A 24,801-nucleotide genomic window follows, 5' to 3' on the forward strand; every position below is an offset into this window, starting at 1 on the left:
AGCCCCCTTCCTAAAGAACTGAGGATGCAGGCAATTCATTATGGATCTAGAATACTGCAATATAGTAAGGTTTCACCAGCAGAAATTACGCTATTAATATGCCACATAAAAGAGAAAATTACATTATTATATATCATATATATTATAAAATACATAAAAATAGCAATAAGTAAAACTAAAAAATAAATATATACATTAAATATACATTTACATTAAATGTAAATAAATGTAAATAAATATAAAATAAAAATAAAATACAAAATTATGCTACATGAGACATGTTTTGAGAACACCTAATTTATAAAAGAACAGGCCATGAAAAATATGTTGGTATAACCCCTAGATTATGATGATGATGGTAAAAACAAAAAAAAAATTACCCAGTAATAATGATAATAATCACCACAACAATAATAAATTTTATTAAAACCTGAAAACTCTTCAGATTGAGAATGTTTTTCTCACAATTCTTGCTGTTTTTATAAGTTTCTCACTCTCAGCTGAGCTCAGAAAAATAGTCTGGGGGTGAGGCTTCATCTCTCAACAATCCTGAGAGAACTAAAGCCACACAAGAGGTAAAATCTCCATATTTACAGTCACAGTAACCATAATTATTTCTGGGAGCATTAAGAGCTTCTCGTTATTCATAAACAAGAAAGAATCACTTCTTGAAGGCCGTGACAACAGAAGAGATGACAAAACTTCCACATTTAAAATGGCATTTTGGCCTCATTAGCTGTAGAAAAGCAACATTAACCACCACAGCTCACCAGGCAGGGGGGGAGTGAATTAAACAGAGAGAAAAAAAATCACACCTGAATAATGAGTTCATACAGTTTCCTATCCCTTTTTTAGGTCTTCCAAAAGTAAAAACTATTAAGTGCCTATGTTGCCTGAGGGATTTAATACTTAACTGTATTTTTTTTTTATTACACTGTTGATGAAACTATAAAGGAATTAGCTCAAAAGAAAAAAAATCAACTGAAACCTGATTTATTTCCACTGGTATTATTGTTGGAATGTTGGAAATCAGGAACGTTGGTGAGGGTCTTTTCTGCCTTATTAATTGGGAGGAAATACTTCTCATGTCAAATACTCAGCAATTTCTCCAATGCTAACATGAGATGGTGAAATATTACTGTTCTTTAATTCCCCCCTATTGTTCTTTTTCCTACATTTATTTGGTTTATTGGATCCTCTCAGAGAAAGAAATCAGGAATATTTGTAACAACACTTAAAAGTCTGTTTTCACCTCAAAACCCTGCACTTGTTTCTGTGCCAATTAAGTAACTCAGACAAATTTAGGAATTTACCCCTAGACCAGGAAACTCACCTTTTATCTAAAAAGCCATTGGAATTTTCGAATTTATTGGCCAGGTCTCAGAATAGATACAAAAATCCCTGCAGTAGATTCTGCTGTAAAGCCATATGGATTTTGTGGAGCCAGATGCTTACAAAACACACGTGAAAAAAACCCAACCTGCAGTTTTTTTCAATCCAATGCAAGCAGGTCTTTTGCCCTTCAGTAAATGTTTATTTTGGAAGCAGAGTCATAAAACATTATTATAAATGTACCAATTCCAAAATAATTAATGAAGTATTTACCACTATGACCAATTTCAGCTTAGTTGTCCTGTCTTGTCAATCCTGGTGCTTAGAAAAATAAAAATCTGAAATTTAGTTTCCCAAGGGGCAAATCTATTTCATCAGGAAATTAAACATCCAGATACAAGTTTGTGAATTGAAGTTAAAAGACAAAATCACACTTTTTTTTTTTTAGGCATGACAGAGATATTCTTAGCGCTTGAGACAGCACTGCAGGTCACACAAGGAAAGCACCAGTGAAACGTAACACTGCTCCCTGAAATCTGCCTCTTTGTTCCATAAAATGGCGCTTTTTTCCCCCACAAAGACATGACATTTCTCTAAAAACAGCTACACCAAATCTTAGCTTAAAAACTTAAAGATAAAATAAAGTTATTCTGCAGAAAAACATGGGTTTTTCTGTTTCAAACAGAAATCTGACAGTATTACTGATGACAGAGGAAGAAATTACTTAGGAGTGCTGCACTAGTGGAGACATGAACTGAAATGCTGTCTATGAGCCCCCAGGCTGCCATTTTCAACAGCAAAGGACACTTTTTCACCCAGAAAAATGTACAATTATATTTGGCAGATGGTCTGCTCTTGACCAAAGCAGCTTCCTTTTGAGCCTTCCAAGAAGAAAAGGCTGGATTTTTAAATGGCAGCTTTTTCTGCAGGCATACATTTTTGGATTACACTGCCAAAAGTCCAAAAACATTAAAAGAAGAGTGAAAAATTGGCATGTAAAGAAAATACACAGGTATGTAAAGACAACTGTAGGTTACTAAAAGGCAACAGCCCTTATGTGCAGTTTTCCTGTTTCCTGGAAATTTAATTTCCCTAAATGACTCACACTGTTGTTTCCTGCACTAAGCATTAGATAAATTGTAAGGGATAAAACAGAGAACACATTTAGTACAGCCGCGTCCATCCACTGCCACTGCCCGTGGGCCATCCTTGATGAACTCTAATCCTGAATGCTGGAACTGACCAGACAACGAGTCTTCACTGAAATTTCAGTGTTAACTGAAATCTGAAAAACCCTGGTGTCCCGAAAATACAATTTAAAGAAAACCAGATCACAGCAACTCCACTGTTTGATGGAATGTGCTTATTAAATGCTGCAACATTAGCATTTCCATCCATCTTCTCTCTTTCTGGTAGGCCAGGAATTCTTCTTGTCATCCAGAAACCTCTTTTCTTATTTTTCCTGTGTAAACTCTCATTTATGTGGACAAATACCTTCAAAATATCTTATCTATCCTCAGTTTTACTTCTACGGCATTTTATTTTGGGAAGTTAATTTTCTTCTCTTATAATTCAGACTTCTGCTGAGGAAATCCTCTGTAGTGCTTATTCTACACTCACACTGAATTTCAAATATCTAAATATCTGTTTTACATCAATTTAATTTAAAAGCATAAATGCCTACCCTTGAGAAGGCTCCTAGAATTACCTGAGTCCCATATGTAATGTCTATGATAGGAGTAACACACAACTTCAGATTTTACTTCAAGAACTAAAGGCATGTCTAGAAACCAGAATAAATTAAGAATATGGTGGATTAGATTTATTCTTTTTTAATGCTATTATCAATCTCAATGCCTCTTTTACTTTCTCAAGTTGATAGGTCTACTTGAAATGAAAATTACTATTTTTTATTTATGTTTTCTATAAAAACAAGAGGAAAAAATGGGTGTCTATGATATAATGATAAAAAGCAGATCACTGTGTTTTCCTTATTTTACATCTGAAGTATTTCTACACAATTAGAAAGGGGGTTGTCTTCAGTTACAAAAGGCATAAGACAGTCCCATGGCTAAACCAATGCCTGGAATAAATCAGTACAGCTTAACTGAATTCTGTTATTTAAATTTTTACCAGATGATGATCCAGCTCCAGAACAACACAGAAAAACCGAAAAAAATATACTCATATCTATAAAGCTCTTCTGTTTAGAGGGGAAATTAATGTAGTTATGGAAATAAAAACAGAAATTGAGAAAGAATCATCACCCCTTCTTCTTTCAAATGTATTTTTTAAGTAGTTCTAGACAATGGCTATTTTGTTAAAATTAAGTACTGATTTATTTTGCAGAGAAGAACCATAGTTGTAGCGTTCTTCAGTGATTATACTGACAAAATATTCCCAATATTTGAAGTTTGATCTGTAAAAGAAACTGAGTGTTTGTACAGACTTGTTGGGACATCAAAGCTTCCTGTGAGAGACTGTAAGTCCAGTTCTTAAAATTTCATTTATTAGTTATCAAAGCACGTTATCCTTGTCTGATCTATTGCAAATGATACTTCTACAGCGAAATAATGACATTTTCTAGATAGTGTAAGAGTTATTATTATGCTTACATGTTCATCCCAGGCATCCCTGGGCCACTTAAAGCGTTGAGTGGGGGTCTCATGGCACCTCCATAGTTCTGCAATGACAACCAAGGGTCAGACTACCACGAAACAAAAAAACAAAATCAAAGAGGAGGGGAAAAGAAAGGACAGCAGGTTAATGATGTCCCCATGGAACTGCTGCCTGCACAGGCCAGTGCTGCCTGCACAGGCCAGTGCTGCCTGCACAGGCCAGTTCCCTGACTGCTGACTTAAAAAACCGATATTGTTAACCCCATGGAGGAAGGTTTACAAATGACAGAAATAGGCTAATAATAGTTAAAGTTGTTCCAGGAGGAATTATTTACACATGTTGAGGACAACTTGATGGCCAGCAAAGAAAGTTTTATAATGAATTCAACTTTTAAACCAAGGGAGTTGAAAATCCAAAATCTTGTCTGAGGTTTCTATATCATGGAAGTCAATCTGTATTCTGTTAAATTAGATTTTGTTATGCTTGTATAAAAGTACACCATATCATATAACTTTAATAACATACAGCATAACCATTACATCTCTCTTCCAATTATTCCATTCTAATAAATCATAGAATCCCAGAAGGGTTTGCATTGGAAGGGACCTTAAAGACCACCCAGTTTCAATCCCCTGGGCAGGGACACCTTCCACTAGCCCCGCTCTATGATAACCAATATTAAGAGTATTTCATATGATACTTAATGTCATAGCAATGCTAATAAATGAATTGCCAATAAAGCCTGAGTTTATGCCCTGATATCGTGACAGAAGTTGAACTCTACCACTTAAACAAAAAGGTAAATTATGCCTGGTTTTATTCAGTGGGATACGAGTCTGTCCCACCTCACAGTCCAACTTTTAACTGTAGTTACTGCAACTGCTAAACAAATTTACTAGTTTGTCCTAAAATAAGAGCACTCCCATTTATAGAATAATTTGTGAACTTAAGCTTTGTGTCGGTTACCTTTTAAGAGGATGTTCGGCACAAGAAAGGAGAAACTTACAAAACCACTGGATTTTAAGCGACAGTAAAAATGGGAAAATTATCCTCATAAAAAAAATGGCATGAAATTTGCCTGCTGTGTGACTAATGGTGCTGCATAAAGGATCAGTTCAATCTCACATGGCAGCACAGCAAAGCTTCTCCTTCTACCTCCAAAAATGGTAAATGTATTTCAGTGCTACAGAAAAAATTGAGAAATGTATTTAATAATGTTTTGTTGGTCACACAGCCGATGTATGGAACTGCACAACTGGTTTGTACCAAGAAAACCCAAAATTGTAGAGACAGTTATGGACAGAACTGGAAAGGCAAAGCTATTTAATCATTAAAAATGCAGCTGTTATCCAAACAAGAAGCCACAAGAGAGATTATCTGAAATGGGAAGTGAAAATGCGAAGTGTGGGCACAAGCACACTGTGAAACAAAACACTGGCACACCAATATGAAACACCACCAACACATTCCCTCAATGAGAGTGCTGACAAAACGCAGAATAATATTTTAGATTTGTGTTTCAGGTGTGCACCAGAGCTGTTTCTTTCCTGCCTTGGTCCACTGCTGAAACAGAGCCACAGATCTGCTCATGATGGACAAGGGCAAGAAATGGCAACAGGAGGACCTTGTTTTACATTAAAATCTCTCCAGCACTCACCAAAAATTTAGATCAAGAGTAGATGAAAGAAAAACTTCACAAAATTTCCAGGGGTATTTTTGGTACAAAGAGTTTCCCTAAGTTAGAAGTATTTTTCCTCCTAATCAGCATAATTATCCATGAGCAGGATGAGGAAACACCTACTCCACCCTTGGTCCCCCTTACCAATGTCAGTCTTTGATGACAGCACAGATTTTTCTGAAATAAGCAAGTGAAGGGATTTCCCATTTAATTCCAAATCTTAACAAAAATGACAGATTTTTCCTTCTGGATTTTGCACAGCTGCAATTCAGAGCTAATTTTTTTTTTTTAAAACTGGAAGTTTATTTCAGAAGAGGATTGTGAAAACAAATCCTGGGCACCTTCAAGTTATAGAAAGTCAGAGGAATATATGTACAGGCCTGTTAAGTAAGAATAACCCATCTGTAGAAGGTACCTGTGGTCCTAATGGCACCATTCCCCTCGGAGGAGTCATCCTCTGCATCGGCCCTCCCATGTTTGGATGCCCTGCAATAGTCACATCACATTAAAAATTACACAATACATAGGCAACTTTTAGCAAACTGATCCTTTCTAATTAAAAAAAAAAAGCTTTAAGAGGTGCAGTAGAGTTTGAAATACAGGGAGATATACAAGTTTGTGAGGGCAGTAATTTGGAGTGGCTGAACTCACCCTGCTGTCGTGTGGGGTCCATCCCGCTGGGCAGGAGTGGTTGACTTCCAGGGACACCTCCCAGGGCCTGAAGGAAGGGAAACAACCGGGAAAAGCGCTTAATGCTTAGAAATTTATCTTAAAGACATAACACATATATTTTATTTTTTAATTCCTGGCTTTTTCTTCTGAGCCAAGAGTAATGTGCTTTAATGTCCCCACTTGTTAATCTACCCTTTGGGTTTGCTGAACTAGGGTTAAGGCTCATTTTCACAGGATCTTAACTGAAGTTTGGCCAAGTAGAAAAACGTTTTTATTAATGGATCTTTGTGGCTGATCCACTGGGTGCTATTTAGCATTCCAAAACAGCACCAAATTTTCAGTACAAATGTAAATCACAGAATGAGTAAATCACAGAATCACAGAGTGGTTTGGGTTGGAAGGAACCTTAAAGCTGATCTCATTCCAAATCCCTGCCATGGGCAGGGGCATGTCCCACTAGACCAGGATCAAACTACCACCTCATCTGAGCCTTAAAGCTGCACTATAATAGTTCATTGCTTCCACACACTGCCCATCCACACTGTAACCCGAGTCATGGCAGTGGTGCTAAAAGTAGCAATTCATGAACATGGCATAACGTGAATGAAGCCAGACCTGTAATTCACTGACATTATGTGATTATGTTCCAGCTCTGAACTGAAAATATCACAGTGTGCAGACAAAACAACACTCCTGAAACTAAATCTGCAGGTTGGCAGCGCTTCCACTCAGCACGTCCAGCTCCCGCCTGCCAGGATCTGCAGTGCCCAGCAACACAGAGTGTGTGGAACCCAAATACTTGGATAAGGAGCTCAAATACCTTTGCTAAGATACTATTTAAATTTCATCCTTTCTGGTGATATTGTGCCAAAACTAGAGACAAATTTGTTGACACTGTGTCACATGGATACAAAAAATAGCCACAAATGAGACTGGGGTATAGTGTGAGAATAAGAAAGGCAGCCCTGGAAACACTATGGAGAACTTAAAAACACAAATGCTTTCCACTTCCAGAACCATCTTTTCACAGATGGGACAATGAAGGTCCCTGCTGACCAAAAGCAGCTCATTATACCCCTGTCTCGCTGGCAGATGCATCCTTTGATAGAGAAGAGGGTAAACTGGGAATTCAACACTTTTATAAAGTGTCTGTAAGAGCCACACAGCACTTCACGGTATCTGTTTTTCACCAATAGCCTCCATATTTACTGTGAAGTAAACATAATTTGTATGTAGAGAGACTGATGCACTTTACACAGAATTAAGTAAAACAGCAAACACTCACTCTGGAGTGATAAATTCTTACCTGATTGGGTATTCTTAAAGGTGGCCTTGGACCTCCAGGGTACCGAGGGGACATGAAAGGCTGTGGAAAAAAAAGAAATACTGCTAAATAATTCCACTTCACTTGTATATACCACACTGGGTCATTGTCACACTCACAGCTAGAGCATCCACCCTAAATAGAGTATTCAGGATATTGTCCCATAATGTTTAGCAGAATTAAATAAATTTTAAAATTCTTAGCCAATACTAATACCAAGGTATATTGCTTAAAACTTTGTTACAGCAGTTGTGTGTGCAGAATATAAATAACTTAATGCATTACAAAGAAGAATAATAGACCATTCAGATCATATAATCAGACATCTATACTGATGAAGGGGGGAAAACGGGAACCCTGGAATAGAAAAGTGTTCTTGGGAGACTCCAGAGGTAAAGAACAGCATAATAATTCAGTAATATTTTTCATGCATTTTTTCATAATAGAGTAAACTACAAAATTTAACCTGTGAGGACACAGACTCCAAGTTTTTGTTGTAAATATTTAGAATTTTGGTGGTTTCATCAGCCATATAAATTCAGTGCTGCACTCCTCCTATCCCTCCATGCTCACACTCCTCTCTCAACCCCAAATTTATACCCAAATCTGCTGTACCATCCCATGAGGTTCTAAAGCCTCTTGGCTACTCCTGAACTTCCTCACAGCCCATGATAAACAAACAGTACTGCCAGCAAACACATCTAACATCTCTATTAGACAATAATCCAGAAATCTACAAAGATTAGTGGTAAATGTGAAATCTACAGGAGAAAGGCAAAAACATCTGAATGAAAAGATGATGAAGAGGATGGCTTTGGCAGGCAGGGTACCTGTAGCTCCAGGAGAAAATATAGAGCTAAAAGTTATTTAACTGTGAGCACACACTTATAAAGTCCAGCAATAGCAAAGCAGAGAAAATACTATCACTTCACCAATAATTACTGCTGGAATTTTTCCTATTATCTTGCATAAATAAATGAAACCTTTCACATCCTGGAATCAGATGAAAGCTGAAATAGTGTAAACTACATAAACACGCACATAAAGTAAGTAGTAGAAAGCAATTTGAAGCAGAGAGGGTTTACAAACTGGAGAAGAAAGTTCAATAACAATTCTGAAAAGCTAATAAAAAGGCATTTGATGTGCTGTAGAAGAGGGAGACTTCTTTGGGCACCTTCTGATGGGGAGAATCTCTGATAAGAAAAAAAGAAAGAGAAAAGGACTGTGCATGTGGCCAGGCCCTTGTAAAACAGTAAAAGTGTGAGGAAATCAGAATTTCAACAATTTCCACAAAGGTCAAGCAAGCACAGCCACTCCAGTGAGGACCTTGGGTTTGGACTGCCTCATCCAGCAACAAAACTCATCTTTATTTACAGCTCATAAAGGGGAAATCAGAAGTGTCTCTCAACTCAGCTGTGTAGAATAGAACCACACTACGAATATTATGTAATAGTCTGTGATTTGCAAAAATTCTGATCCTTCCAAGCTTACATGAAGGTTTATATACTGTAAATATTCATTTATCTGTCTATTCTTCTTAAACATGCTTGTGGAAGGGTTTAAATCTTCTTCTGATCTTTAAACAAGAGAATCCAGGTACAATTACCATCAATGACTAATAGATTTCGAATAGTCCCTATGGTTTAACGTACCCCAAAAATTTTACTGCTAAAAACTTAAATATTCTTATTTTTGTCATTTGTACTAAACTTCTTCCTCTCCATCACCAATGTCGTGGTTGTCCACAAAAAGATTCTAACAAGATGTATCAAGACAACAAAGACATTCTGTCCAACATTTTAAAGAAAATATGTTAAATATTAAAGCTTTTCCCTACAGTGGGAACATTTTTTAAAGTCTCCAAGAACACATTATTAAGCACCAGGATTCTGGAAGACACGAAGCAGCAGAAAGTTTGTGACACATGTTTTTTCACTCCATCCTTTGTCATTGATAAGAGCACCTGACATTTAGACTCTGAATTAGTTTTACTAAGTTTTCTACTAATTCTTTGTTAGGAGCTGGTGACATTACCATGGTCTAGGGAGGCTTTACATTTCTTATGGCAGGAATCCCTCTATCAGTGACTTCTTGGGAACTCTGTCTTCCCCTTCTCTTGCAGCACAAACACCCCAAAACTCAGTGGGTCAAAAATCCTGGTACTAAACCAAAACCAGTGGCCACAGACTTTGAACTGGTCTCCCAGCACTTGTTTCTGATGATAAAAATTAATTCTGTACATGCTGAAGACTTGGACCCAAACACAAAACACCCGTGACCCAAACACAAAACATCAACCATTCGCCCCAAAACCCTCTAAACCAAAACCAATCAAACAAAAAAAAAACCCAAAGCAAAACAAAAATAACCCAAACCAAGCTGAAAAATAGGAAAAAAGCCTAAACCAAATACCAAACAAACCCCAAACAATGGAAAAAACCAAAAATAATATGAATAAAACAAAATATCTAAGATATGCCATATCTGTCACAGATGAGATGAAGATACCAACACCACACCTACTGACACCAGTATATCATAATTCTTGCCTGCAGGTATGGAATTCAGTAATTTGGCACCACAAAAAGTATCTTGAAGTCTGCCATCAGGCAACTAAGACCAAAGAAAGCAGGAGCTTCTACTTAACTGGATGAAAATGAGGCCAGAAAGAAAAACCTTTTGTGTTATTGCCACAGAATATTTGTATTTATCAACCTAGAGTGAAAAAAAGAAAAACCCAAAAACCTAAAAGGAGAAAATAATAGAATACTAAAAAAAATACTAAAATGAGACTACACAAAATAAAATCAAGATGTGAAGTGTTAACTTTAGTAATTGCCTTGCTCTTATTTACAGCATCCTGCAATGTTAAATTGTTAAAAATACTTTAAAAGAGGACAGATTCAAGAACACGAATGATGTGCAAGAAGCTGTAGCACTTTTTTGTTATCTTTCTGCTAAAGAACAATTGACTGTGTACAGGGACAGTAAAGGGTATCTCATATCTGTGTATTTAATGCAATTTTGTGAGTTGTGTGTGCATACACAATGTGAAAGTGTTGTAAAATTCTATTTTTCTTAGTTCACTACACAAGGGGATGAACAGAAATCAAGTTTCTGAGTATGGAAGTCTGAAGAATCAATGTTGCAGCACAGTGGTCTCACTGCTCATGTGTGGGTTGCAGAAAATGTGATTTCACAAAAAAATATCCAGCAGGAAGCTGATGTCATAAAGGCACAGAAGCTGGGATGTTTCTCTGCCACTTGTGCAATTCTTACTCTCTTTTAGTTGTTCAGGCAGCTATAAAATATGGTTTGGTTTAGTTTTCATCTTTACCTAATAGTGGTGGAACAAAGGATTTAAAAGATGATGTTCTACTAAGCATAGCAGATTTCAATAAATCTATTTTTATTTTAAATTTACTTCCCTTCCAGAAGCTGGAATTACAATTTACTTCCTTCTAGACATAGGTGAGGGTTTTTTGCATTGACATCTTTATCTTTTTTTTTGGCCTCTGGTTTACCTTTATCAATCATATTTTGACTCACGTAAACTTGCAAAATTTACCATAATCCATAGCTAAATAAATAATCTTGAATATTTAAATTCCTATTGAGACTGAATTGACTGTAAATATATTTTTTCATTTTTTTTAACCTGCATTATCAAATTGAGATCTATCTTCTCAGATTACATGTTTCAACACAAACCCTGAGAGATGGATGATGCTTTTAAAATGAAAAACATCTCTCAGGGGAACAACACACACAAATTAAAAAACACAGGGTGAGACAGGGCTTTAGCACTTGGTATGAAATGGTATTAATTAGTTTGTGTAATTCAGTCACCACCAGCAGCACAAACACTAAACACTACTTATCACTAGATGCTTAAAACGTAACACAGGCTTCATTTGCTCACAGTACAATAAATAAGTTTAAATTAATTGTGCAGCTACTTGAAGAGCAGATATTGGAAGAGGGCTGAAGCTGCCAGAGACGGGGTTATATCCCATATGGGAATTCTGAAAATGACCCAATCTCTTCCTTTTTTCAGTTAAGGTTCTAAATTTTAACAAGTGAAACAAGTCAAAAATCTTTGTTCTCCTTTCCCTGTTAAAAATGAATTGCTTAGTTACACATTCTGTCCGTGAAAATACAATTACCCTTCATCTTTTTTTTTTCAAATTCTATTCCTGGTTAAAAGGTTTGGTACTACAGTATTATTATTATTATTATTTCTCCTCCTTCTCCTCTTTTCCATCCAAATGCTAAAAAATAAGACTGCTGGATATTTTTGTTTCGTTTTCTTATTAGAGTAGACAACATTGTGATGTAACTCCTTAAGAGACCTATATTTTAGAAAATGTTTTATAGGTGCTTTACAACTACTACTTCCATTCTGAAATGGATATTTAAACCTCTCTCAGAGGAATGAGAGTTTGAACTCCTGAAAAGGACCAGCGGAGAACCATAAAATAAGTGTGAATTGAATTTATTCAAGTTACCTCACAGTTCATGTACTTTTCATTTATTTAGTTTTCACTATGTTTTTTTTTTTGTGGAATCTCCATCAGCAGGAACAGTCACCACAGTTTTAATGACAATCTTCATTAACCCATTTTTAATTCTAACCAGGACTAAACTCAATTAGCTCCCTAAATGACACATTCTGAGATCAGATCAGTGCAAACATGTAACTTACCCTCTGTGAGGCTGGGACAGGCCATCACTAATTCTGAACTAAAAATTGTTTTCCTATTCAACTGCATTTTACTGTTAATTACCCTGCTAATTACAGTACCCTTCTTGTCCTGCTCTGGTCCCCCAGTGGCAACCACAGTGTTAGAGGGCTTTGGTTTGTATTTTACTGAAGTATTTCAGCAGTGAAATTTGGGTTATATACTACACATCTTGCAATCTACCAGTGCAAACCAAACTAGTTGTTTTTACTTTATCTATTTTCCGTAAAATTGTGTTTTCTCAGCACTCTGATGGGACTTCTGTCTATGTTGGCCTTTCCTGATGACCATACCTACTACCATGAGCAAGTTCTTTTCTGTCCTTCAGAAAAAGATCCCTTAGAAAATTCATTCCCATATTTATAGTTTTCCAAGTCAGAATGACAACCTATAAACAGCAAGAGGTAAGAGGTCTAATTTAATTCACAGTATAGAGTAAAATTAACAATTTTTTCCTAAACTGAATAGCCTTCCAGAGACATTTGTCTTTCCACACCTCAAATTCCAAGTTACAGCAATGCCAGCATTTCAAACAAATTCCATGATTTATCCCTTGTAAAAAAATGCAAGAGTTATTCCACCATATGGGAGAATATTGCAATGTATACCTTCTTAGGTGCAGACAAATGAAGAAACAAAACCTTACTTAAAAGAAATACACCTAAAGCCAGGTGTGCTCTTAGATGATCTTTAGGAATTGATGACTGTTAGGAATTGCACTGTAATTATACCTGTCTCACTTTATGGGAAACATCATTATCTCATGCTCAAGATTTAGTAACTGAGAGACAAAGTGGCCAAGTTCTGCACATGAGACTTTTACGCATTTTTGAAAGAAATGCAAATTTTAGAAGGGTTATTATCTACATGTACCTTAAACCAGGCTAATATTTTTATTTTAATTTTTAATAAATGCAAATACTACAGAAAACACAGTATTTCAAACTTGCCACACCAAAACATCCAGGATGTATCACATTTAAAAATAAAAAATAAAAAACCCCTTTAGACAACACACAGACAGACCACTTGACCTTGAGAAAGCATTTCCTTAAATTTAGTGAACCTGATTGTGATACATGACTGATCTTTTGGAGTAGCTTTGACAATGACAAGCTGAGGTCTGTTACTCCTGCTTTTACATTTAATAAATACAACATTCCAAAGCACTGCCATCCCTTTTGGCTTCCAACCTAAGCACTTGTGGCTCCTGCAAAAAGCGAGATTATGAACATGAACCAACCTGTAGTGGTTTGGATCTTGTTTTCCCCCAGAGGCTAAGAAAAGTGGTAGACCCCAAGGAGTGGAAACCCCTGGATGTTTTGAAGTCCTGTCCAATGGGCACTCCTGCAGAAATGTAAACATGCCACAAGCAAATGGAAGAGAGGAGTTGTAGTTTGGGTAGTAGGTGAGGTGGCCATGTTGTAGAGCCATGAGGAAAGGGGCCCGGAGCCCCTCGGGGCCTCTGGGACCTCCCAGCCCCCAGCTGGGGGGACTGCTGAGACTTGGAACAGTCTTAGACTGGACTAAGTGTCTGTAGTTATGCTGGGAGATGTTTTTCTCTCCATCGTGGGCAGGAGTAGCAGCAGACGCAGCATCCAGAGACTCTGGCTAAGAGCCAGGACAGATAAGAACTGAACCGGAGAAGCAGCAGAAGCTAGCAGCAGAGCTACAGAGTTCTGGGGGTAAGAACTATACCAGACCCCCCAAAACTCCTTTGAGACGCCTCTTGGAAAGGAGGGAGATGGACTCCTATTTTGGAGAGCAGTTTTGGACATGCAGCACCAGAGAGAGAGAGAGAGAGAGAGAGAGAAGAGCGGAGAAGCTCAGAGCGTCCTGGGAAGCTGGACCAGGACGGAGAGGAATGTAGAGGGGGTGACCTTGGCTCCCCCCTCGCACTGCTGCCAAGGTGGCAGCCTGAGGCAGGGCACAGAGGCCCTGCAAGGAGCTTGAATCTCCTGGAGATACCAGACCGTCACGAAGCCCCTGTGCTCGTGATATGACCGTGGTGGAATGACCTTTGTCTGGGGTGACGTAGTCCATGGAGGAAGACCCCTTTGCCTGCGTCAAGGGGCCGAGGGAGCCTGGATACCTCCCTCGTGAGTGCTGGCAGAAAGCCAACCACAGCTGCTGCATGCATGAGATGAGGAGAAACCTGCTGCCTTGGAAGATACTCCTGCTGTTCAGAGACTGGAAGGGATCTGTCCTTCTTTCCCTCCTGGACTTTTATTTGGAGGGGAGAAGAGATCTGATCCATTGTAAATACTATATGTTATGGTAGAGATAGTTGTGATTGTGTGTATAATGTGTTATAGTATTTATTTGTACAGTCATTGTAATATATTCCCTTTCCCCCATTCTGAGTCTGGTTGTGTTTTGTCTGGAAAAACCCATCTCACATTGGGTTGAGATGTGGGAGGGGGGATGGAGCTAGGGAATTAGGATTTTGGGGCTATCTCAAACCATGACACAACCTCAGCAGAGAGGAGCATCACTTACAACTAACAACCCTTCCTCTGCTCTCTCCAGCACCACTTCAGCAGCAAATATAACACTAATTTTGTTGTATGGTCACTACCCTTAGATTTCTAAGGTTTATCTTACAAAGAATTTCAATTTTCAGGATGAAATTATAAAGCTGAGAACAGATCTCCTGGGAAGGTGACTTGTGCCCTCTTCCCCTGGAAGGGGAGGTGGGGGGCTCACAGCTGGTTTAGCTGCTCAAGCTGAGCAGTTTTAATTTGTTCCAACAGTTATGAGCAGTAAAACCATTACCACAACTGCAGGGAAGGATTATCGAAGCCAGCAGATGTTGGGTATCTTTCTCTCTTTAAAGATGACTTTCCTCCTTGTATTTTAGAGGAAAGGAATCACATATACACAAAAAAAGACAAAAAAGTCTTGCCAAATGATAATACCCTCTCACATAGTCTAAGAAGTCTTAAGATTAAAAACTGAATACTTTAAAATGCAGCATGATACTAGTGAGGACAAAATGCACAGATCTGAATTCTGCAAAAATTAGGCATACCAATATTATTATGCACTTGGGTATTCCCAGTCTGATACATTGGGGTGAATGCATTTACAAACAACGGAGATTCCAAAAAATACAATAAAATTCTTCTTACCTGCATTAATAATATAAACCTGGGGAGAAAAAATCCCCTTTAAACTCTATTTTCACAGCTTTTCAAGGCCTACCAAAGCTGCTATCTTTGCCCACAGGCTGTGTTTGTAGCTTTGGTGACATTTCATTCTTTTGTAACAGTATTTTCACAATATCCAGGATGCTTTCAAGCTTTTGGGACTTCACTGTGCCTGCTCTGCTCAAAATTCTTAAACTTTTCACTCCTTCACCTGCAACTGCCCTGTTTGCTCCACTGGAATTGAGGCTGGGTGTGGACATGTGCCAAATCCAGCTAATTCTGCGATTGCATCCCAGTTTGTTTGCAAGGATTTTAGCTTTAAAAGAAAAAAGGTATAGGCAATGCTAGAAAAATTGGGAAAACGTGAAGGTCAGCACTCAAAGGTGAGTGATGGAGCAGGATCTGAGGATAATGAGGTGTTTCTGCTTGAAAGTGGGAGACAAAATACAGAGAAACTCCTGGAAAACCAGGAAACTTCATGAGTGTTAAAAGGAAGACAAGAGTTGGAACAGCTCAAAGAGAGTTAAAATAAATGAAATGTTTTGAAACATTTGGAACCAGGAATCCTCACCCCTTGCACAAACAACCACTTTAGTGGACAATTCACTCCAAAACGGCTTTAAAGGGATGCTGGAGGATTCCTCCCTCCCCATCTTCCCTACTGCAACTGTTTTCATCAAATGCTGCATTTACTGAATCTGTAACAGCAGCTCTATTGTTTAAAAGTGTATTATGCCATGACTTCACTGTAAATATTGTCAGTGTTAAGTGTGAACTAAGCAGAACATCACAGAGATGTTTTACAGCCTTACATGACAGCTTAGAAACGTATCTCCTTTACACAGGTAAGTAGTTCACTATTTCTGTTTCAAAATACAAGAGGAACATGTTACTGATTTTTTAATTCACTGACTTTGTTTATTACCACTATCTAAATGTTTAACTTTACATATATTTCTTTTTATACATATATTTATATATTTATTTATATATTTATATGAATAGTAATGCTAGGCAGAAAGATAAATGGAAGAGTCCTTTCTGCTCATGTGCCTCACTGTAATGATGCTCTTCTGAAGCATTAGGTCAGCTCTACTATGACAAACAAGGCTAAAAATAATACTTTAGAATAACATGGATTGAGCTAAAACAAGCATGAACAGCTGCCACTAGATGGCAAGACAGGCTCACAGTAATTTAGAGGGCTGGGTTTGGTCTGTTTTGGGGTTTTTTTTCCCCTTTATATAAGAGGAATATGTAACATTTGTATTTCAAACATGGTGTCGACACTTCTTTTCCATGACATTCCAAGTTTATCTGATGATCTTAAATTGGTGAATGAGGCAAACTTGAAAATCCCTTTAGAAAACACAGGCACCATGGAACACTTAGTGGGTAAACTCAACTAGAATAAATTTTAACAGATTTGCTTAAAAATTAATGAGTTTAAAAGAAAAAGTATGTGGAAAGGTACAGACAGTGGTAAACTTAACTTTCAACAAAATTATCAAATTATATAAGTGAACTGTCAATTTATAAATGCTTCCCCCTATGGTCTTTAAGGTCCCTTTCAAACCATCCTATGCTACTCTATTTTAAACTCAGCATTTAGTTGTGCTAAAACTGGAAAATTAACTAAAAGGCAAATAAAATCCTGAGAAAGCAATACTTTCCATTCCTTTTAAAAATTCAAAATACTTCAGTAAACACACCCCCTGTAACTTCCCTCTGGCCTCTGTTTATTTGCTTACTATTTTTATTTATTTTTGTATATATAATAACCATATATATATATATTATATTGTGAAAAAAATCCAAATGTAACTTTTCTCAAGCTTTTTTGCTGACTTTGAAAGATCAATTAAGGGATGGATGGAAATATCCATGGAAACTGCTGAAGAGCGGCAGCTTGCACCTGCAGGACTGGATGTGAAAATCTGAGAGTCTTTAAACTCTATGACCTAATCCTCTCTGATCACAGGTGGAAGAATTTACCTCACTGCAAATGAGTTTTTAAGAGCCTTGTGTAAAGCTCTGGCTGATGACAATTTATGCGTCCACTAACACCCAGACCCAACGGTAATTATTTATTACAATTTTATTCAGTTTTTCAGCTGCTCTCTGTCAGGATCAGGCTCCAAAGAGAGGGACACAGACCAGGTCATGTTGATCTCTGTGGCTGGACATATGAAGAAACTTACAAATGACACAGACTAAAAAATGTCTAAAAACTGACACAGAAAATGTCCCAAATTATTTATTTTACTAACAAAGTAGCGAAGTGCCTTCCTCACACCTGAGTTCCATAAACAGGAAGTGGTCTAAGGGAAAACTGGTAAAATGATTTCCAGACTCAGGCTGGAGTTAGATGAGCATTTCATAGATATGTAAAATCATCTTATGCAATCGAATATATTTTTACGACTTCTATTGCCCAAGTAACTGTTTGGGCTCTCCTATTTGGAGTTTCAGAGTGTTGTACAGCAGAACTAATGCCTTCACTGCTCCTGTAGTTCCGAACACTCAAGTTTTGCTGCTAATGAACCAAGAGCAGGCTCAGTTATTGTATCACACCTGTTTATTTCCAGAGTCTCACTATTGTACAGACTAAAAGAAGATGAGGACAAAAAATACATACCTATGACATTTAAAATTACATTAAAGCCCAACACAGGAGGAGGAAATTGAGGCACATCCTAACTCCTTATAAACCTGTTTTCTTGACTTCTCAAATTTCACTTCTGACACTGTAAACAATTCTCTTTTTTTTAGACTAAAAAAGTCTTTAGTCTTCAACTAAAGAAGTCATTTAGTTGAAAATAGCACTGCATAACTCCACCACCTTCCCTTCACTGTATCATTGTTTCAGACTGTCAGCACTGTATTGACCGTCATCCATCACCTGAACTGAAGTATAAAAGTACAGCAGGTACATTGAGACACAAGAAAAATTCAGCTGATGGCTTCAGAAACTCCACCTCTGTGGGCCAGGCATGAAATGCCAGAGGTTGCTAATTAACTTCAGTGCTAGTGGTCTAAATATGCAAGAAAACCTCATTTTAGAAAGCAGAGTTTTACCACATACTATCTGAGAAACCATAATTCTCCCTTATTTAGCTACCTCCGTCTGCTACACTAACATACTGTATTATTTTATAAAATAAAAATATATGTATTTTCTTCTGTAAAAAATAAGATTTTTTTTTTTTTTTAAAAACAAAGTTCTCAAAAATTGTGTTAATGGTCAGCAGAGCCAGCCTTAAGGGAATCTCAGTAATGATCCTTTGCAGCACAGTCCCTGCCTGGACTTCCATGTTCCCCTGACCTGTCTGATAAGAATCCATTGCAGCAGCCATGACTTCCAGTTTGGTTACATCACCATGAGTGGTCTACACCCACCTGAAACACAGTTTCAGTGCAAAACCAAGAGAAAAGAAATTACTCTATATCATCTGAGCTCTCCAAGAAGAGCTGGAAAGCAGTGGCTGTCAACAGCCTCAGCTTAGGCCAATCCAAACAGCTCATGAAAGCAACAGAAGGTATCCTTATAGTTCCAGGATGACCTTCTAGATAAATTTTACGTTAAAAGAAGTTGAAGTGCTACAATGCTTTTGTATTGCCAAGTCTCAGAGAACTAAATATAGACATAAGCACCACTCTCCACTCTCCCTGTAATCTTCCCTCTCCTGAAGAACAAAATTGTTTGCCTTCATCACCCAATAGGAAGCTGCAGGTCTGAACTGCAAACTCTTGGTGAAAGAGGACTGGAGTTTGTCAGTACTCAGAACAAGGTAGATGAAGATGTTTTCTGTGGTTTGGTTCCTCTCAGGACCAGATGGGACCAGAGAAACTGCAGGAGAGGACAGAGAAACGCACTGTCTAATTAAAGGTGTACAAGGAAAACAGTACCTACGAAGGCAGTAGGAAGTTTTCATAATGAGTTTCTCTCCCTTGTTTGTGATTTCACCTATGTTTCAGGGCAGCAGATGATGTTCCCCAATTTTCAGGTTTCACAGGCAGAGCTGTATCTATCTGTCAATACATTTTCTTGTCAGATGAATTGACCTTGGTGAGACTTGGCTCCCACTGAGAGTTTCACAATCTGGTATTAAACTGCTGCCTGACAGCACTCACTCCAACACCACCACACCTTGTCAGGGGCTGTCTGCGCTCATCAGCTTTACACATACCTTACAGTTTCCACCACACTGGAATGTAAATGATTGGATTTTGGCTCAGCTCCCCTTGGTGGGATTGCTCCCAACCATATCAATGCACCCACTATCTAACCTGCACTTGGATTTGCAAACCTACATGTATTCTTAAGCAGATGACTGCAGCAAAAATTAATAATATTTTGAAAAAAAATGTTAATTTTCAATCCCAGGCCTTGCAAAAAGAGCTGGCTGATGTTGTAGCTTCAAGTAAGACTCAAGCCAGGTACTGGTAGACAAGGAAATTTTACCCACACTTTCTGTCATCGTGTCTTTCTTACATCTTTAAAAGATCTAGAGTGGCTGGAAGTCTTTTCACGCTTCTAAAAACAAAACGCCCACATCCTCCTTCTGTAAAACCTTTAAAATAGTTACTCTCTCCTCTGCACTTCACATACTTGTCCTATTGGTGCCCTTTCCCCCTCTTAAATGTCACCCCAGACAATAACAGAAAAAAAGTTAATTCCTTTGACATCACAACTGGAGTGGGTGACTGAAGTAAAAAAAAAGAAAGAAAGAAAAAAGTGAAGTATTGATACAATCTAAAAATTAAGATAAAACTGTGTGTAAAAAAAATCTACCTAACCAGCTGCTCAAGGCAGAAAAAGTAGAAATAAATTAATTAATCAGTTCTGCCAACTCCAGAGGATTTTGTGACTGGCAGCAGTCAGATATTTTCCACTTCATTTGCACATATCTTTTCATTCATGTATCAAAAATCATGCCTTAGTTTGCTAATATAGAGAAAACCAAGCGAGTTTTGGTGAAGAGGAGACACAACCTCAACTTGGGAACAGTCCAGACTCAGATTACAAGTATCAGGTTGGCCTTGCATTAAAAGATGCCATTTTTTCCATCATAATATCCTGCACTGTCAGTGTCCAAAATGCTCACCAGGTGTTTAGTTTCACTAAACGCAATAGAAGCAACACATGGTATAAATCCTGGACTTGTTTTTTTGGGCACTGGGGTTGGGATCTTCAACATGTAAGGAGATTGCCCAGGCTTAATTCCCACTGAAGCCTAAGACCTCAGAGATCTGGCCTGTGGCTTAGCACAGAGCTGAACACAACCAACAATGTTCTCACTTTAAAACTTCCATGTAATGTCATGTATATTATCATAAGAAATTATTTTAATATTATACTCATTCAAGCATTTTCAATCTCTACTCATAAAATGGCAACGTGTCTTGTTCTTGAAAGGACTTGTGCTGTACTATTTCATAAACTACAGTCAGGTCCCTTCCTTTAAACCTATTCGCTCTTGTTTAAAAATAAACTCCAATATTGCACCATATAGTGAGACATAGTTTAGGAAAGAATCTTTTCTACAGACTTGCACACAGTATTACAAAGGATTTTCTATGCTGAAATGCCTGTAATCATAATTTTTTCTGAATACCTGAAAAAACCCCGGTGGTACAGGACCTACTGGCATGCCATCTCCTGGGGGAATGTTTCCTAGCACTGGACTGGGAGCTGCTGCAGCACTCTGAAAAGAACAAAGGGAAAATAAACCTTTGTCATTGCATTGGTAGGCATTAAACCCCCTCCCCAAAAAACCCCAAAACCTGACCAAAGCGCAGAAAGTCATTCTCTGGGTATTTCATTATGTCATTGTTTCATCTGAAGGTGAATTAAAATTGTTTAGTTGTCACCTCTACAAGTATCATGATTTGTGAAAATAACAAATGAGGGGAAGGACGCCAGAGACTGCATGCATCCATTATACAGACTGACTAAATTTAAAAGAATATTGCATCTGAGTATGTCTACATACACAAATGTGAGTGTAACTTGCACACTTTTTCTTGTATTACATGTATAAACAGCCTCACACATGCACAAGGATACACATACAGCATAAACTAAGTAATTTATGCATTTTATCAGTGATTTCCAAGCACTCTAAAGATAATTTCATCGGACTGTAATATTCTCTCACAACAACAAGCTCCAAAACAGGATTCTGTTACAAACAGCACAAGAAGGGATGCTCACAATTCTGCTGGTAATGCCCATGGATTTTACCAACCCCAGAAATAACCACCATGACAAATTAGAAGAATTTGGGTTATGGTTTTGGAAAGGAAAAGAAAAAAGGGATTTCTAAGGAGTGAATCAGAGGATGAAATTAGTTACCTTTGCAAATCCTTCAGCTGGAATAAGCGATCAAAGAATATTGCTCCTGGCGATTTATAAAGCAGGAGATTGTCACACAAAAAGAGAAGCCAAACTGCTTCTGTTGTCATGTGTTGGAACCTCAATTACTTTTAATTTCTAGAAGTCTTCCTTCCTGCAATGTGTTTCTGTAGGGCATGAGTCTGAATCACCTACAAAGGCTTGAAAATCTCCTGTGAAAGTACTCAAGCCCACAAAATGCACTCGGAGCCACTGGCAGGCCTGCCAATACCTGCCCTGCAGAACACACATGGTTGATGCTTATTAAATTATCACTCCATTTATTGTGTGCTTACACTCGATGTCCAAAAGATGCAGATATGCAAATTGTATTTCCAGGTGTTTGGCAGACTACCTAGGAAGTTAAGGAATAGTGCTGGAAAGACCTGAAAACTGGCACAAAGGAGGGTTGACCTTTTTAAACCAAGCAAAAAGGAAATATTCCATTAATTACCACAGATTTATTTCTTTTTCAATGGCTTAAACTGTGTTTTAGAGTCAAAGTTATGAACAACATGTCCCTGTGCTGCCCGAGCTGAGCCCACCTCTGCTGGCCTTGGAATGTGCACTGTGGGATGTCCAGCGGAGCACAAAGCATTGGAACAGAATCCAACAAATCACTGGACAAACACGTCCCAGCAGGTCCAAGTCTCTACCAGGAGGGAACAAACTCCGGGGATGCAGAGCTCCCACAGGGATTTAGCGACCTGCTCCTGCTGAGTTCACACTCTTCCCCACTTTGAAAACGACTTTAAAAAAGTAAAATGGCAAATTACACTCAGCACTTTAAAAAACAGAGTGAGAAGGAAATAACGACTATCCCAAAACAGGGGGAGAAAAGGGTTAAAGTTATAACTGTTAGCCATTAAACGTCCTAAGAGGGCTTTATAAGAAATATACCTAAAAATAACATTTTCATAATTGTCTCAATGGAGGTGGGTTTTTCAAAATTTTAAAATTTGGGTGTTTTTTTTTTTTGTTTTTCTGAATCTGCCATAGCACTCATCCCAGAGGAACCCAGCACTGACCCTGGGTGAATTCCCAGATATTCCCAGGGAGGTACTGCATTGTGTTGGGTTTATTTATTTGTTTACCAGATTATTTGAGAATCGATTACACCATCCAGTTCACAGATACTTGTGCAAAACCACCTCTCCCCTGCATTTCTGAGCAGGGAGGGAGGGTAGGATGAGGCCACAACAGCAGATCAGTTGTACTGATATTTCTGGTACTACTTAATAATTGTAAGAATTCTGTAGTTGCAGCCATTTCGGCATAGTCCAGTCTCGGATGCTACAGAAACTTCAACTTCCACCCTTCATTATGCAATGTACTGTGGGTTTTTTTCTGTTTTCATGTTTCCCTGGGATTTTCTTCCCTGACGGGCAAGGAAGTTCCAAAATCAGAAATAAAGCATTTTCAGTATTTCAGGTATATTACATTTTCTCCCTTGTACTAAATAATGAATCTTTTAACAACTTACACCAGGTAGATCAATAAACAAATCTGCAACTCCTGCATGGAAATATTCTTATTTATTCTATCATGATGAATTATTCAGTTCTTTTTTCACAGTCCCACAGTAAACCATGGCTTTCTTTTGCATTCCTTACAAGTTGTTCATCATTTATAACTCCATTAGTTTGACATTTTAAATATTTGCAATTTGCTTTCCCTTCTTTCCATAAAATGATGAAACAGGAAAATTTAAACGGTATAATCTTTTTGTACGTATCTTATCTCCTTAAAAATGGAGAACTGTATTTGCTTTTGTAGCTAAAATACTGAATTTGTACAATTTACAACTATTAACTAAAATGGTGTGCTTGAATGAAAGTTATCGTGGTCACTCCTTGCTCTACCCAAGCTATTCTCAACAATGTTAAAGTAGATGATTATATTAAAAAAACCCACTAGCTATGGTTTAGGATGGATTTTACAATAAGGAAATCACTGATAAATAAAAAATAGAATCATTTGGCTACTTCATTAGTACAGGATCTAAAGTATAAAAATCCAGAGAGAAGTCTGCAAGACATAGGTCATTTTTGAGGCCATCACAAGAAGTGCCTCATTATGGAAGCTCACAGAAGAATTTGATTTGAAACCAAAGAATGCTACCAAAAAATGGCTTGAATTTATAAAAACCCTTATCTGACTCATTCTTTAATCGGGGCATTTAATTCCAGATATTTTGTCTACAGTAAGATACCCTTATTTTTATCCTGTTAGCAGTTTTTCACATGTTACTAAATTTGTTCAGTCAAAGGAGAGTTCTGTTTTTAAGTCTGACTGAAGAAAAACTGATGATGGAGGAGTTGGACCCTACACATAAAAATGATTATGGCCACTGCTGGCCACTCAATTCATTATCTAACCCTCCACAAACCTCCTAAACCAGTCCTACATCCATATTACTAACTTACTAGCTGTTATCCTACAAAATTACTTCTAGTTCACAGTATTTCATGCCCTCTCCACTTACTGCAAACAAACAGGAAATTAACTGAACAGACACAGATGTGATTAATTTATTTTTATCACATTTTACTGTGTTGAGCATCTTTGATACAACTATGTTGTCTTCTTTAGGAGAACACTTTAAAAATTGCCGTTTCTCTATTTTTTTCCTAAGGACAAAGGTAAATATTCAGTATTACTTTTTCAAGTTCATTAATTTAGGAAATGACGGGAATTAAAGAATTTAAATGCAGTTGTTGTTTCTTTTTTTTTCTCTGGAAAGACAAATGATGGATGATTACAATTTCCAATCATATTTACCACTTGCTTAATTTCTGGTCATTGACAGCTCTGAAGTGCCAGACATACTGCAGCCAATATTGTAAAAGGATGGCAAATTTCCATTTGTAAACATTTCAACTTGTAAC

General features: G+C 37.6%; 1 protein-coding gene across 7 annotated transcripts in view; it reads right to left on the bottom strand.

Annotated features, from left to right (window-relative positions):
• The window catches only part of SSBP2 (single stranded DNA binding protein 2), a 136,474-nt gene that overhangs the window by 23,676 nt on the left and 87,997 nt on the right, over positions 1 to 24,801 (bottom strand). For 2 of the 7 annotated variants that reach the window (XM_027635194.1, XM_027635193.1), the window contains 5 exons: positions 21,135 to 21,224; positions 7,608 to 7,667; positions 6,281 to 6,347; positions 6,045 to 6,115; positions 3,948 to 4,015 (listed from right to left, as the gene is read on the bottom strand). In XM_027635194.1, the coding sequence (XP_027490995.1) occupies positions 3,948 to 4,015; positions 6,045 to 6,115; positions 6,281 to 6,347; positions 7,608 to 7,667; positions 21,135 to 21,224 (356 nt within the window). Of the gene's footprint in view, positions 1 to 3,947; positions 4,040 to 6,044; positions 6,116 to 6,280; positions 6,348 to 7,607; positions 7,668 to 21,134; positions 21,225 to 24,801 lie in introns of all 7 variants that reach the window. The other 5 variants (XM_027635192.1, XM_027635191.1, XM_027635198.1 and 2 more) reach the window with 3 other exon arrangements.

Source organism: Corapipo altera, unplaced genomic scaffold, assembly GCF_003945725.1.
Source record: "Corapipo altera isolate COAL_440 unplaced genomic scaffold, ASM394572v1 61411, whole genome shotgun sequence".
Classification (NCBI taxonomy): Eukaryota; Metazoa; Chordata; class Aves; order Passeriformes; family Pipridae; genus Corapipo; species Corapipo altera.